This window comes from Camponotus vicinus, unplaced genomic scaffold (assembly GCF_025532165.1).
Source record: "Camponotus vicinus isolate PSW18456_S1 unplaced genomic scaffold, iyCamVici1.0 SCAF_6, whole genome shotgun sequence".
Taxonomy (NCBI): Eukaryota; Metazoa; Arthropoda; class Insecta; order Hymenoptera; family Formicidae; genus Camponotus; species Camponotus vicinus.
This window is the reverse complement of record NW_028141978.1, coordinates 10,288,040-10,304,990: the sequence shown is the minus strand read 5'-3', so window position 1 is coordinate 10,304,990 and position 16,951 is coordinate 10,288,040. Positions and strand designations below refer to the sequence as shown.

The 16,951-nt window shown below is 32.6% G+C and overlaps 1 protein-coding gene and 1 long non-coding RNA gene across 9 annotated transcripts in view; one reads left to right on the top strand and one right to left on the bottom strand.

Annotated features, from left to right (window-relative positions):
* The window catches only part of Fas3 (fasciclin 3), a 290,217-nt gene extending 280,055 nt beyond the window's left edge, over nucleotides 1-10,162 (bottom strand). Inside the window, exon 1 of one of the 4 annotated variants that reach the window (XM_083102192.1) lies at nucleotides 8,660-10,162. In XM_083102192.1, the coding sequence (XP_082958318.1) occupies nucleotides 8,660-8,750 (91 nt within the window). In that variant the 5' untranslated portion in view covers nucleotides 8,751-10,162. The remainder of the gene's footprint in view (nucleotides 1-8,659) is intronic. The other 3 variants (XM_083102191.1, XM_083102195.1, XM_083102193.1) reach the window with 3 other exon arrangements.
* Nucleotides 10,163-10,911: 749 nt separating this feature from the next.
* LOC145973048 (uncharacterized) overlaps nucleotides 10,912-16,951 on the top strand; it is a 94,757-nt gene continuing 88,717 nt past the window's right edge. For 2 of the 5 annotated variants that reach the window (XR_014439348.1, XR_014439347.1), the window contains exons 1-3: nucleotides 10,916-11,309; nucleotides 11,612-11,828; nucleotides 13,456-13,587. This is a non-coding gene — a long non-coding RNA (uncharacterized LOC145973048). Of the gene's footprint in view, nucleotides 11,310-11,611; nucleotides 11,829-13,455; nucleotides 13,588-16,643; nucleotides 16,705-16,951 lie in introns of those variants that run through there. The other 3 variants (XR_014439349.1, XR_014439345.1, XR_014439346.1) reach the window with 3 other exon arrangements.

The following is a 16,951-nucleotide window of genomic DNA, read 5'->3' as shown; positions in this document are numbered from 1 at the left end:
AATTCCATTAATCGATCGAACATAACGCGATAGTGCGTGTTTTCGCAGTCAGTCTCGAAGCTCCCGCAACGCATTAGAAAACGCTGCTGCATGGATGTCACGATATAAATACACGATATCGATGCACACGTAATCCATTGCGCATGCAGCATGCAGATATTACGAGCTCAGTTGTACGCATGAATCTATGTGATTGTGTGTGTACACAATGTGTATATATGTCGTATATACATTGCATATATTGTATGCATGTTTGTGGTGTATGTATGTTAAACAGCACATTTGCAAGGATTATAAATGCTATAAAAGCGCATTTCTCGAGGCGAACCGATTCACTCGCCCCAATACAGATATGTATCTTTTATTCTTCCATTAATATGATTCGTTGTTATCCCACTTATCAAGATTTTCAAAAAGTATTGAATATTGAGGTCGATGACGAATTCTATTTCATACAAGTGTCAGGCGAGAAAAATGTACAAAATGCACATGCAGTTTAAATATTTTCAAGAGAATGAAAAAATTCTAGATTAGAAAGATAATTAAAATGTAATTAAATCATAAAAATACGCGCTAATATATGAAATTTTAGACAAGATTATAAAACATTAAATGTCAAATTAAAGTCATTATTTTTCAGTATTAATGCTTAAAAGTCCATAGGTAGAGTCCTGAATTAAAGAAAAACATCTGAAGTTTACAGTGCGCGCGCGCACACATCTTTTAAAATGTGGGAATTATATTCAACAAGTTTTTATAAGTGAAATAGTAAAGTTGAAGCTACGTGAAATCTTAAGGGAATCCGCGTAACGGCGCAACTTGTAAAGCCATGATACCTATTAGAAGAGATCTCGTCATATGGTTGCAGTTTCAGTTTGCCTCGAAATAAGCAAAAGGGTGGGAAGTTTCGGTAGAAGTCCCGAGAGAAATCTCTATAGTGAACGCGCGTCGACGAAATATTCATACATATATTGGAGTTACGCCGCAAACATTTCGATTTAATTGTTTACGTCCGTCGCCCGCCTGGAAATATCAAAGCGAGTTGCCGGTCGAGAGGCAAACAAAAGAAGTTAGAAACCCAGAAAAAGGACGTCTGATTGTTGGGTGTAACTTAAGAAGTTCCAGCGACAATGGTGCTGTCTAAAATAGTCACCGAACCTGTTCTGCGAAATACCTGCTGGTCCCATGTGAACGTGTGTGCGTGCGTACGTACTTGTGTGATGAAAGTATGTATAGGTGTGTGTGTGTGTGTGCGTGTGTGAATGTACAGGTCTACGCGACGAACACATCGATAAAATTAGAAAGCACCTGCTGCGTAACTCTTCTCGTGACAAAACGTTTCACCTTCCGAACCAACGCATCCGTCCGACTTGCTTAGATTTATACCTCATCGACTATAGTCGTTCGTTATTTGACCTGCTCCACTAACGAGACGGAAAGGTAAAAATAAATGTATATAAACTTTCAAAAGCTATTGTATATTTCAAACTACCACTACTATTAATACAAACTAAACTATTATTACTATATTTCAATGGAAGATATTCGACCGGACAAAAAACTGTTTGCTTCAACATATATAAGAGAGAGAAAGAGAGAGAGAGTTTATATAATTAGTTTACGAGAGATTTTATATAATTAAAAATTAAAGAAACTTAAAGCTCGTTTAAATTGAATTTCAACATTAATAAATAATCAAATTACAATTTTAATTTAATTTTAAATCAATTGTTAAGGTAAAAAACACATTTACAATAAGTAACACGCACCGTTATATATCCGTTACAAAAATATTGACTTCAAATTAACTAGTAAGAAAACCGGTTTAAGTGAATGGCCGCTTCTTAGTACGCTGAGTGCGTTTGTACTAAGAGTTCACTTCAATATGTCTTGCTTATACGCTGAGTGCAAGCGTAAAAATATCGATACTCATTTGTATCAATTATTTTTGAATCCCCTACGTAATTTTATTATTCTTTATTATATGTTTTAATAATATGTCTGTAAATGTAACTCGATATTGCTCAAAGAGAATAAAAGCTTGCGAAATTAATAAATATTAATTATATATTACTTTAAATATTACTTAAATTATTAAATAAAATCATTTTTTAAATCCAATTTAATTTATATTGTTTCATAATAATTATACAATAATGTGAATAATTGTTATTGTATTAAAAGCGAATTTTATTACGTAAATTTTTGTCTTTTTGTATTTGATTACTTTATTTTAAAAAGAGAGAGAGAGAGAGAGAGAGAGAAAGAGGAAAAAACAAGAAAAATATATCACCATGTTATATAATATAGTATATAGAATACCAAGTTTTTCATGTATCCTTCACGATATAATTACTGTGTAGATCCTATGATAATAATTGCTATCCGTATGCGTCATTAACTTTGAAGCACATATATTACAAAATTATGCGTCAAAGTATTATTCATTGCCCGCAATTATACCATTCTTGGAATCGTTTTGTAGAACACTCTGAATCCATAGAAATATGTGTTTCGAATAATTTCAATTTGAAGCTAATATGTCTATATTTTATGTCTATATTTTTTATTAATTTCAGTAAAGATATTTCTTCCGTACGATTGATAAATGATATTAAAAGAGCATGAGGGTGTATGTGTGTATGTGATAAATCTATAAATCTAAATAAATTTATATAAATCGAGAAAATGTGCATATATACATACATACACATTTATTTTAGTTATATATAACTGCTATCTCTCTCTCTTCTTCTCCTCTACAGATAATATTTACCTTAATTGTGTAACGGGTGCTCAAATTACGTAAGGAAATTTGGACTAATTAGGACGTCGCCCTGTTTCATAATGTAACCCACATTCTTCCATTTAAACGTTATAAGATAACCGAGTGTGCAATGACATTATGTTTACTTAACCATCAGTGACATAAGCATTTTTAATTTAACATTTTCCTTCGCATCGAATTTAAAGCATTGTTCAAACACATAAATTATACTATGCTTTGCGTAGTTTTTAATTTATAATCTTTATTTTGTATAATTTTTACGTCCAATTATTTTATATGTTTTCTCTAAGATTTTTTCTCTTTCTTTTCCTAAATGCATTTAATAGATAAAAGTTTAATATGTGATATGAAACACATCATTATCCCCAATTTGTATGCGAATACAAATTATGCAAATTGTTGCTATATAATCAATATAATCATTGAAAAATAATAGCAATAGCTACGATGATAAGGATTTGTTTTGTCAATATGGTGAACTACTTATCAATCAAGCGTAAACAAATGGTAGAAATGATGGTGATATAAAACTTGTAGTTTATTCAGCTGATCCATTTTGCGTAAAACAATCATAATCTTATTGTAGAAACTAAATATATGACTATTAATAGCTTGCTTTTTGTTTTGACAAGTGGATGATTCAAACTGTAATGTGATAAAACATACTCTGTCTTTCTTCTTTGTGCTTCGAATAATATCTGATAAGATTACTTAAACAGCGCGTATCAAGTATCGAATTTAAACTCTAGAGTTCGTAAAAAATTCGTCATATTTTATCCAGCGGAAAATACTCAACGCAAAGAAATGATATATATTTTCCGTAAAATCTGAAATCGACCACTGCTCTATAACTTCGTGGTAGTTCGGTTTACAAAACAAACTCGGTACTCTCGTCCACGTTCGGCCAAATACAATCGCGTACATCCAAAGGCAGACAGAAAATTTTCAAATATACTCATCCGGCAGAGCTGGCAGACTACTTCTTTCGTATTTATCCATCCGGAGCTACGGTTTTACCAACAATCGTGCGCGCGTATCAAGTATCGAATTTAAACCCTCAGTCATCCACATTCTCTTCGCTTCGAACAATATCATCCCCGGTATCACTCTCTCTTTCTCTCTCTGTCTCTTCTCCTGTCTCTCTTCGTTCTATTTTGTAATCCCTTTCCATTGCGTTATACTGTGTGTACATAAATATTCTCCCTCAACCAAACAAGTATTTTTTACTGGCTTTCGAAAATCTATCTCCATCTTTTGCAATATTTTTGCAGCTTGTGGTGGCCTATAGTCTTTTGCGAAAATACAAAACGCGTATGTCAACGTAATGATTTGCAAAGAATACCAGATAACAAGAAAAACAAATTTTTTCCGAGAGCTTTTTTCGAATTAATGTTGTATGCTATTTTTACGTAGCAAAAAAAAATAAAATTTTTAATAAATATTAACAAAATTTCGACGGAATAGAAACAAATTTACGGTTTCTAAAATGAGAAATTGTTTATTACGTAATATTGCCCGAATATATTAATTTGAAATTTAAAAAATTTATTTTTTATTATAAATTAATAAAATATATTTTCATGTCAGAATTCCTTTTCATTAAGTGCTTTCTATAGAATAGAAAATGTTTCTACTAATTAAATTTTTATCATCGATACCTGTGCGTAAGTGCACGTACTCATCGCATTTTACGATCAAAGTCACAGAACGTAACAACTGGCATTCATCGACCGATTGACTCATTCTGTTCTGGGAATTAGGTTATGACATGCACGATCAAATCATAATTCGTCATTAAGAACATGACATCACTTGCCACAAGTACTTATAAAATTACATCTCCTCTCGCGTGATGAATACGTCTACAAGCGCGAAATGGATCTTGCTCGACCGCAGAAATGCAAGACGCATCAACGAATTTATCTGGAATGCGTCTTACGTATTAATTGCAAGTATATTGCATCCCACGTCCAGCATTCACAATTGCATCAGACATGCATCGACCTTTCATTACAGCTCAAGGCGAACGCGAGTTTAATCGAAAGGCAAAAGGCGAGTTTGTGCAAACGTGACCTTAAACTTTCCAAGGCGTATTTCAGATCATTTTACGATGGCACGCACGCGATGTTGATATATATGCGTGGCATTTTTACACATCATGTTACTTCTATCGAAATATGTATTACATGTATATATCATGAGCATCGATCGCCGCGACACACGTGTTCAGAATTACATTAACAGATTGTTACAAATGTTCACATTTCGAATGTTTTTTTTATTTTACATTATCTTTATAGCCAGATTTAAAAATGAATATTGCAAAGCAAATTGGCTTATCGCACATTATGCAATATTAATATAATACACTCGAGAAATTTTAAAAACATTCGAAATGATAAGATTTTCGTATTAAAAGATTAAACCGCAATCTGCATAAAATTTGTAAAAAAACGAAATTCGCGAATCATATCGCACATAAGCAGCAAATGCAATAATCCTGGTATCGGTTGTTGCTCGTATAACCTAGATCGATAAATGCCAGCTATTGGATTTGTCTTATACCTGTGCCACGATAATCAAACTTGTTTTACGTGGTTTATGTACGGCACGTGAGGAATATAATTTAATCGGATAAAGAAGAAAGAGATTAACGGAAGACTTCGTATAAAGGTTTTACCGTTTTATATGACAATCTAATTTAGATGATATAGCGGATTAAACAGACGAATATCAAATTGAAGTAGTACCAAATTTATTAGTTATAAAACGAGATATATTTTGATCTATAACGGTAACATTACAGTACATCATTAATTCGATGTAAAAATAGTTGCCCTTAATTTAAATCAAAGTTTGAGTTTTCGTTTAACGTCCACTTAATTTTTCATAAATCAATAAAAAATATTTAAAGCAGTATATATTTAAAGCAATTATCTTTTAAAATGTTCGAGAAAGGATCATTAAATCAAATAAAATAATCACATACTATTTTTATCAAAAATAACAAATAATTATTCAGTTAAGAATTAATTTCATTTGCGAGAAATAGTTTATCGAGTGTTTCGACGTGCTCGTCCTTAAATAAGACTGCCGCGATAATTGCAAAATAATCAACGTCCTGCTTGGAAGCCTCTTAATTGGTTGCGACAAGTTATTCGCAGGTAATGAGAAATTTTCTTTGATTATATCGTAATATTAATTGTTTATCCGACCAACGCTTTCCTACAAATCGGCTATCATTTCGTTCACTAATAAATCACGTAAAATAACTAAAATAATTTAATATAAAAATATTTAAATAAATTGCGCTTAAAATCCGCGTGATAGTCTATATATAATAAATTTTCAAAATCATGAATCGTAGATTTATGATGTAACAAATTTTTTATAAATGCATATATTTTAATTAAATAAAAACTAGGATTTATATATGAGAATTCCGTACCAATAAAAATCTTACGGAAGCAAATCAATTGATATTAATCCATATATCCATTTTCATTAAATCAAAACCTTTTCGTATCGTAAATTTATTGACCGCTATAAAATATTGTCCTTGCGAATTAGTGTAAATTAATAACAATAAGTCCTATTGTTTATCAAGGCCTACATTCTTCGCAAGTACGTCCTTTCGTATTTTGATATCTTTTCAATATATTACATATTTAAAGATCTTTCAATGTTTCCTTCGATTCATTTTTTCTAATTAAAAAAATCCTCTAAAAAACGCATATCTTTCTGAATGCAATAACAATAAAAAGAGATATTAAGAGATATTAACGATGATAAGATTAAAAACGATAAGAACTTCAAAATAGTACGCTTGATTGTGTTAATAATATCGAATAATATATACATTTATAATAATCTAAACGTATATTATATGATATTAAAAGTAATTAATATATTATTTCAAAGAGAGGATTAACGCGATATCTATCTCTGCAACTTTTAATCACGCTTGAAATTTGATAATCTTCATACATATTCGTCTATTTAACTTGAAATATAATATATTCTGGAATATAACTTTACAATAACTTATCGTTATTAAATTCATTAAGTATTTAGATAATGAAAAACTCGACTTTTGGACTAGCTACGTAATAAAGTTTCTATGAAAAATTGATTCTATAAAAAAACAGCACAACCACAGAAAATTACGTTTAAAAATAAAATAATATAACTTGTCTCTTTCTCTCATTTTTAATGAACTGCTGAATTTTCAAATCGAATTACGTGAGCAAAATTAATAATGATATTATAAAATTGCTCGGATATTGAACCAAATGAGAGGCCGTGATGAAAAACTTTTAATTTGTTGTGGTAAATATCTTAATAATCTATTATGTAGGAAGAATATCTTAAACATTCGTTAAACTTTTTGGTTATGTTTTGTTACCATCACGTTAATCCAAAAGCGATTGCAGTACAAAATATACAAATCAATATAACTCTTGCTATAACTTTTAAGCGAGTATATATATATATATATATATGTATTATTGTGACTCGTACCATATTTCGTTATTTGACTCGATGATCAATAAGTTCTAATCTACTACTATACTGCCACAGGGAACCGCTTTCTTTTGGAAACGAAATATGTATAACAGCAATATCTCATATCGTGCTCATAACCGTTTTTCAAATGTATTGATATCGAAATATATTAATTTCACATTTTAAACTTTACATTATAATCATATAAACTATTAATCAAAGACCTTATACTTCACAAATATTTCCTAAATTTTAAAGTTTCCTTTCTAAGTTTCCTTCTTAAAGTTTATTTTATATTAATTATATCTGTATTTCCTGCGCTACTAATTCTCTCTTTCCGGTATTCGTATAATATATATTTATTTTATTGCACATTTTTCGGTTAAATTTATTATACATCTACATCGCGTAAAGAATTATCCGCAGAATATTATAAGTATGAGATATATTTATATCGAACATCTTATATATTTTATTTTATATCCACCAATCATGTTCCGTCTGACGAATTTCGCGCTACAAATCGTCTGCCTAGTTTCGTATATTTAATATTAATATCACGCTGTTAATTCGACCATCGAATTACATTCACGTATTATTATATTCATCAATTATACATACGCGGAATACCTCGCCGATGTTACATTTATAACGCGCCATTACCCACGACTTCGAATTCGTTTCGCTCGAGACGGGGACGCATTCGGGAAAATCTCTCATCCCGGCTTCCACGAATCGGATAATCTCTTCGATGACGATGTCGCGGGAGAAGCGCGAGCGTCGTATTTTCCCGCCAGCGTTTATATTACTTTCCTACTCGACGCATCGTTTCGTGCGAAGCGCAACCATCGCCTGCACCAAGCCCCTTTGGCGCTTCTTCTTCCTCTTGTCCTCTCGAAAGCACTCGCGGACTCTTCCCACGAGTTTCCCTTTCCCGCGATGAGAAACGCTACGAGAGGAAAAGTTACGACGCGAGTGCCGCCCGTCATTTACCTAAATGCGTTTACTTTTCCCGAGATAACGATCGCAGAGAGACCATAAAATCTTTCTTTTCCCGAATGCGTCGATCATGGCGATCACACGATGCTATATTCGTGGAATTAACAGGACATAAACGACGATCGTCGTCGCGCGTCTTTTTAACGACGCGTGCGTCGCTTAAAAAACGCATTGTACGACGAGAGTCGCAATAAAATCTCGTTATAACGAATTTCCGAATATTCCGAATTTGAGTTAAATTTACGCGTCGTATATACACATCGATAGCGCCGTCGTCGATCGATGCGGCCACGCGGTCAAATTTATATATTCGTCATAACGAGATTTCACTGTGCGACTGTAACTGTATAACTTTATATCACGCACCTGTAGCAAACGTCGCGCACAGCACGGCGAGGACACAGGCCCAGACGGCGGTCGTCATCTTGTAGCGGCTGGTAGCTGGCTTCGTGCACATCACAAAAAGAAACACTCGGAAACTGATTTCTCCAGTCGCGAACCTGAGGCGTCAAACTTCCAGGCGCGAACAGTCGCAAATGAACACAAAAAACTCGATTGTAGATCGCGATTTATCGACGCGGACGAACAACAGGTGTCGCGGAAGCGCGGGTTCCTTCCTTTCTGTCCGGAACGTTAATCCGGAAATTCGGGAATCGTCAACTCGTAACGTATCGAGGAGACCGGGAGGTGCGAACAAGAACGACCGGAGAGCTCGACGCGCGAAGACCGTCTGCCGCGCGCTTTACTTTCGGAACACTTCGTGAGACATCGGCGGCCAGCCGAGATCGCCCGAGCGCGCCGCGATCCCCCCACCCTTCGGCCGCGCGCTCCCACCTTCACACGCCTTTACGCCGCGCGTGTGTGTGTGTATGTGTGCGTGCCTACTTTCTCGTTCCATAACCTTCCCCTATCTTACGCACGTCGCACCCGCGTCGTGCCATATTCATTTCCAAGCACACGCGCGATCAGACATGATCCTTGAATCGGCGAATTTGTATCCTCCGCGAATGTGTTACTCTATCGACATCGGCCTCTATTCATTCGACATGTATGTATGTACGTACGTACATAACGCGGTATATAATTCGAGATGCGCAACAATTTCACGTAAAATGGCGGGCGAGAGGCAAACAAATAAATTCTTTTACCACACAAATATTATATTCGTCTAAAGGAATACAACGGATATTTCTGATATGTACTCGATACGATTCGATGGAATTAATGACGCGTATTAGATGCTCGAGGTCAGAGATGCTTTGCCTTTGAACACACTTTATTTTGATAATAATATTAATATTATTAAAATGAATTATGTGGGTGCAAATTCAGGTGGGAGGACATCTTTGATCCCGAGAGCTAACCTTAAAGAGTTGTTTTTTGCATCGCCATTTTACTGCGACATTTAAAGCAAAGCAATTACTTGGCAATTATTTTCCAATGAAAAGTATCAATCCCGATCGCGTGTTTATTACTATGACACTGTTTACGTCACTCAATCGTCTGCGCGAGGAATTTGTCCTTGACGGTAAAAACACGGGAAAGACACGAAGCGATCGTACTTTGAAACGACAATGTTAGAGGACGTAACAGATGCATATATCTACGAATAATACGACAGCCGCCCGATTGTTTCCTCGACACTCCCGGCATGACACACTTTAGAGACGTTTTACAGACGATATATTATGAAACGAATTGTATTTATACCACGAATAGACATCTCGGCGCCAAATAACCGCGCACAACGCACTGAAGATGGACACGAATTAAATATCTCAACTTCCAATTCCGTTCACTGGCGCTGCGATCCGATTCGACGTTTTTGAGTTTGTACGTAAATCACATATAACTGACACTACGCGAAACATTCGAGAGAGAAAGATAATATTTTAATAAACGTTATGTACATATATCGAATATACACGCGGGACACTAATGTACGAGTAAGTATCGTAAAAAGTCCTAGACTGAACTCTCGCGATAGCCGAGATGGTACTAAACAAGAAACTGTCTCGAAAAAAGCCAAGTGACCTTGTGTGCAGGGAAGGAGATTCTCGGAAGACAAGAGAGCCCGGTCGCGAGTGAAGCTCTGTGTGTGTGTATGTATATATATGTGCTCCGTTTCGAACGTGTATTGCAATGCGTCGAACACGGTAATTTCCGTAGAAATTGAAACGAGATAAGCGCGATCCTAAAAAGGGATAGAAAGAAAAGAAGCGAAGCGAGCTAACCTTAGTTATCGCTTAATATAAATAGCTGAATTTGCTTCTAGGAAGATCTTTTCCTGGCTTCTTTAATATTTTTCAATGATAATTTCTCGCTCGATGTAATTTCGGTCGTTGTGAAAAATAATTCAAACTTTTTACTATTCTTATTCGAACACATAATTTATGTAACATGCTGTCAAGGATGATAAATCAATTATCTAATAAAAATCGCGACGCGTTTAATTAATTTATATTAGTGATAAAAATTAGACATGATATTCCTTCTCCTTTTCTTTCTCTCGTTCGTGTTTTATATTCGATATTTATTAATGTCGCATTTCTGTCTAATCAAACGGCGCAGGAGCGTCGCGATACTGTATACATAGTACTAATTATTATGCACTAATTTCACGTCATAGAAACTAGCGCTAAATTAATGCACGTCATGACAGCCATATTTAATTTGCGCTATGAACTCGGAACTTCGGAATTGGACTGCAGTATTTGCACGACATTGAAAGTGAAAAGTTTAACTGCTTAGTCACTTGTGTAAATTTAAAATATAGTTGTTTAATTGCAATCGCGAGCATCGCGTGAACATCGAAATCAGTATCGTATATATTATGGTGTCTCGTCGAAAAAAATCAAATCAGTCTATATTGATACACTATTGTAATCATAACATTCGGTTTCGCGACATAACCTGTTTTTCGATAATTTGATTTATCATATTCGAGTCGAAATCAGTATCGTATATATTATGGTGTCTCGTGAATGTCGAGAAAAAATCAAATCAGTCTATATTGGTACTCTATTGTAATCATAACATTCGATCTCGCGACATAACCTGTTTTTCGATAATTTGATTTATCATAATCGAGTCACGATTTTATATAAATATTGAAAATAAATATTGTCTGCAAATAAGAATATATATAATGTCAAGAGTGTCGAGAAAAGTATACTCGATGTTGTATGTATTAGGCGTTGATACTATATATATATATATATATATATCGGTCGTGTAAATGTGTGATAGTTATCGAGTAATCAGAATTCCAATTGTATTGCTTGTTAAACATATTAATAAAATTCCCGTGAGATTTAGTTTTCAAATATAAATGTTGCCTATAATATCGCGAATGTCGAGGAAAATATCGGGAGTGTCGAAAAAAAGTATCGGGAGTGACGAGAAAAATACCGGGAGTGTCGAAAAAAGATACGGGCGATAATCATTATGCGTAGATATACTGTCATGTCGATAGTGTGAACATGAAATAGTTTCGTCAAGCTATCTCTCTACGTCAATCCTCAGATATCATTCAGTAAGTATAATAATTGAACGGAGAAATTTATAAAATAATTATAGAATAGAATAATTTTTTATAGAATATATATATATATATAATTTTTTATAAAATAAATATATTGCCTATTAAAGTACACACCTAGCATTCAAAATTTATAAAAAAATATCAGGTGATTATATTATGCGAATATATGAGTTGATAGTTAATAAAATTACTAAATCACTAGGAAAACAAAAGATTGAAATTCTAAAGAATAATATTAAAAATAATTATTTATCATATTTATTTTAGCATTTTTTCGTCAAATATAACTAACTCAAAATTGTCGAAATTTTCAACTGCTCTTTTTTCAATTATATATTTTTCAAAATATACAATTGTTTGAATATATCGATTTAAAAAGTACTATTAGTGATATCCCGGATAAAGTATGATTTAGCATCCGATCGGATGCATAATGTAGTGCTGAAGCATCAGCTTGAGATTAGATTTGTGCAACCGCTCGGATGACAAGCTCGTTCGGGCAATCCGTTGAGCGTACTTACTTTAGGTGCCGATTTAATCTTTAGCGAAGGTAAGCGGACTCACGACATTATCTACCCGCTTATCTATAGTCTCTTGGACTCCGGAGAATCTAGTGGGTTATGTATCTTTCGTCCAAGTATGACGCGCGCGATGTATTATCTCTCGGTTAATGTCGTACCATAAGGCTTAAAGATAATCACGATGATGTATGAAATCATCTGACACAATTGCGTTCTAGAAATACTATTATAAAGTAAAACAATGCGATCAAAAATCGACTGAATTACAAATTTTAATATCATTAAATTTATAGAAAATTTTATAAAAATTTAAATGAATAGTTTCATAATTTATATTTCATATATTATATAAATAAATTATTAAATTTGACAGAGAAAATTATTCTTTGTTAATTCACAGGATAATGTATTCGGGAACGGAGGACTTTAAAAGAAACAAATGAATTAGAAGTTAATAAAGTCATAATGTCTGTATTGTATGTATGTTTTCAGTAGATGTATATGTGTATTATATTGCTAGATTAAATATTTTATTTAAAGCGAAGATGCATATCGCGCGCGCTCACTCACGCGCGAGATCTTAACTATTAAATTTATTTTTAACTTTTTGAATTTTCGTAAAACTGTAAAAGCAGCAAAAGACGGGAAAGTAGTCGCGTTACTTTAAAGTAGTTCCTCCAAAGTTGAGCCATAATGTAAGCACAGTCTATATAAGTAAACCAATATTATACGTAAACGACCCTGCCGTCCCGAGTACATATAAAGAAGCGCCTTATCTTTATTCTCTGACAAATTCGGAAGAAATCCACGGAACTGTAGTACGCGATAAGAGTAATCAAAATGAGATAAAACCGATCGCAAGCTGATACTCGTAAATTACGCGAACGCGAACAAAGCCGAGAGTTTGTTGCCGAGCTCGCGGTCGTTATCGCACATATCGCATAAAGCGGAGAAAAGAGGCCAATGATACGTCAAGATACGACGTGCAGGTGAATGAAAACGAGCGCGGGGAATCACGTATTCCGGTAAACACGCGGATGTATGCGATACAATAATGAACAGGTATCGATATTTATTCGTTTGCAACATCGTTACAGGTTTCTGCGAATGCGATTCGTCGACTGCAATATGATGCACGTGAATACGAAGCGGCATTTCATCGTGGCTGGCGCAATCAATGCCACAGCGGAGAAGCCCTAGGGAAGATCTACCCTCCGCACGTGTAACAGGTAAGAGAAATGTTGATCACGATCTCGGTGTCGGTCGTCACGAAGCTACCATTGTGTCGTCATTGTGTAGTCGCGTATCATTTACATGAAAATATGTTTACGAGATAGACACATGTGTGTCCTTTGCCCGCATCAGGGATTATATTGGTGGCTTATGTGTTATCTACATTCCGATTTATAATAATTAGGACATTTATTATTTCCAAAATATGGAAAAATAGTTAAATAATTATAATTTATGCTTCATAAAAATGCATTATTTGAAATTCATTTTATTCGTGATCAATTATTTCTGATCAAACAATTTTCATTTATATAAACATATGATCGTGATATAATATTTTAACAAGTTAATAATGGATATAACAATTATGTTCTGATGCATAAAATAATAAATATGAAAAATATACAACTATACACCACGTATAGGATTGTTATCACTATAATTATTTCAACAAAATTTTGATAAAATTGTAACAAAAAGAAGAAAATAATGCGATATTTACATAAGCATTTCGTGAATATTTTCTGGACATCAGGACAATTTCATTAAAACAAAAACAAATTGTGAAAAATAGGAACGTATAAATATTACAAGTGTGACGAAATAAAGTAGAATGTAGAGCAAAGTTGTAATTCACGAGATGCGTGATTTTGTACCCTTTCGCGGTTTAACGTTGATATCATCGGACGCTTTGATGAGAATGTTTTAATAGACAGCAAAACGATATCATGAAATTTTTCCGGTATGTATTGCGATGATCATGCTTTTTTTTTGCGTGGGACTGTGATAACAATACTAGAAAAACTAGCAAGCACGATCTTCTATTTTTTTATCATATATATCAAAAATATATAAATATAACAAACAATAACAAAAAATAAAATAAATATTTCCGAAAAAAAAATATTTTTATCTATAAAAATAGACTACAGTGTAATAGATTACAGTGAAATTGAATACACCGACGTGTAACAATAATATTTGACATGAGAATTCGAGAATAAAGTGAAATTGTAAACAAATGAAATAAAAATATGCCTAAAATTTTCTTGATGAATCAATAAATTAAGAATACTAATTTTACAGAAATTGATATAGTCAAGATAAAAGTAAAAAATATTTTAATATTATAAATTATTATTTTTTTATTACCAAATATGCAATATTTTAATTAGTCATAATCATATCAGTTGTAGATTTTGTAATTATGAATATTTTTATTAATTTCTACTTATGATTAAAAAAATTTATAGTTTTTATTATTTCAAAATTTTTAAATTTTTATCAAACAAGTAATATAAAGAGTGCGAATAAAACCGTTACCTAAAATTTTCGTTACGGTTCCATGGAAAATGATTGATAAAAGTAATTTTTATAAGAGTAAATATTGAAATTTTTATAACAATAAAAAGTAAATACTATCTCGGTCCATCTGGAAACTTGCATTTGTAATCTACGAGTCATAAATTTTATTTTAAGCCAAAAATAGAGTTCAATCTCAAGTTGAGAAAATTTTTGACAACAGTTATCCGCACTTTTTTTCTGTAAAACTTACTTTAATTATGAAAAGAGAAAAGCGTATCTTCGAACATCAAAACTTAGTCTCTTTATATTACAACAAATCTTTTTTTGGCCATGACTTTTACCGAATAAACTTTTATCATTTACATTATGACTACGAACCATCATTAAAACGGTTCGCGCTCGCGGTTAGAGATCTTTTGGTGATAAAGTTTCGGTACATGATCAAACGATCTTGGTAACCGTTTCTCTGTAGCGGAGTTCTCTGTACATTGCTTATAAAATCGACTAATCGAGTTGACTGTAGTTATAAACGCGCACGCGTACATATAATCATGTTAGTGGTTGAAACAGCCAAATTTGTAGCCGGTGGTAGTCACTGGCTTCGTAAGTTTGCTAAGTTACGATCATTCCTCTGAGCCATCTATTTCAACCATTTATATCCGCACCATCGCCTATACACGAAATATCTATAAAACGAATTTGTTTAATCCGCAAAAATTGATAGGATACTTAAATGAGAGTGATTGAATATCTAAGTTTTGACACGTATTTTTTCTGAAATATTTTTTGTGCAATCTTATATAAATATTTTTCAATTTTTTAAATAATTTTGTATTTTTAATTTGTTATTATTTTTAAAAAGAAAAAAGTAAGTTTTCCTAATCGGGCACAAAAAGATATGATTTTAAATTCATAACGCGATAATTTTTTGAATTTTTAGTTATTTTTAGTATGTCAATTATTTTTGTAGAAACAATGTCACATTTTATTAGAATATATCTGACGCTTTAATGAAAAATAGTATTTGTGAACTCTTGTAAAATTATACAATAATTTTCTCCAGAATGCGGTACAATATTTTGATTCATAATATAATTAAAGCAGATCGAAAGGAAATGTTATGACTTGCAACTTATTCTCCTAAACATAACTTCCTAGGAAATACTAAGACTCCTTTTGTACTTCACATTTTCTATAGTAAACTATTATCGTTTGAGACAAAACTTTTCCTTGATAGTACAGAAACAATATCACATTATATCATAGATATGATAACAAGTTCCAGCTGACGCAGGAATAATGACCCCTTAACTAACGACTACTGGAATTACACGCTTGTATGAATTTGCTTTATATCTAAATAATGCTGTAATATTCATTATCGCAACATATCAGAAAATTCCGTCATTGCTTAGCTTGTTTATTCACTATTATGATGGCATTTTGCCTTTTTATATAATCATATATCATATATTTAATACATTTAAAGTAATTTATATGAAAATAACTTACAAAACGAATGTACGTTGATATAAAAATTAGGAATGTTTTATTATTCATTTTTCTTTAATTTTATTCTATATAAGCAATTTTTTATACTTAAAATGAATTTATTTTTATTTCTATACCAGAAAATATATTAAAAAAGAAATTTAAGTCTATTTTTCATTCCTAATGTTCATGAGATTTGTTTTCTTATATAATTAATATCATCGTCAAAACAATCATAGATCAATTTTCTTTTTAGAAAAATACGAGAACAATGTTTCTAAATAATGAAAATACAATTTGATATAACGAACTTCAGAGATGATAGCTGACAGCAGCAAATGTTGATCTCCTAACTGACGGCAAGCCGAGTTGCACGTTTGTATTAACAGGTTTCATAGCCAGTTTATACAGTTTATACTACTATTCTCACAATTAGCAACGTATATGTGTAAGAGGCGCACATTAGAAAGTTACGTCATTATTGGTTAGCTAGTTACTAGAAATTATACGATTTTTCATTTCCTTGATATAAGATATATTAAGAGATTTACAATATTGTACGAG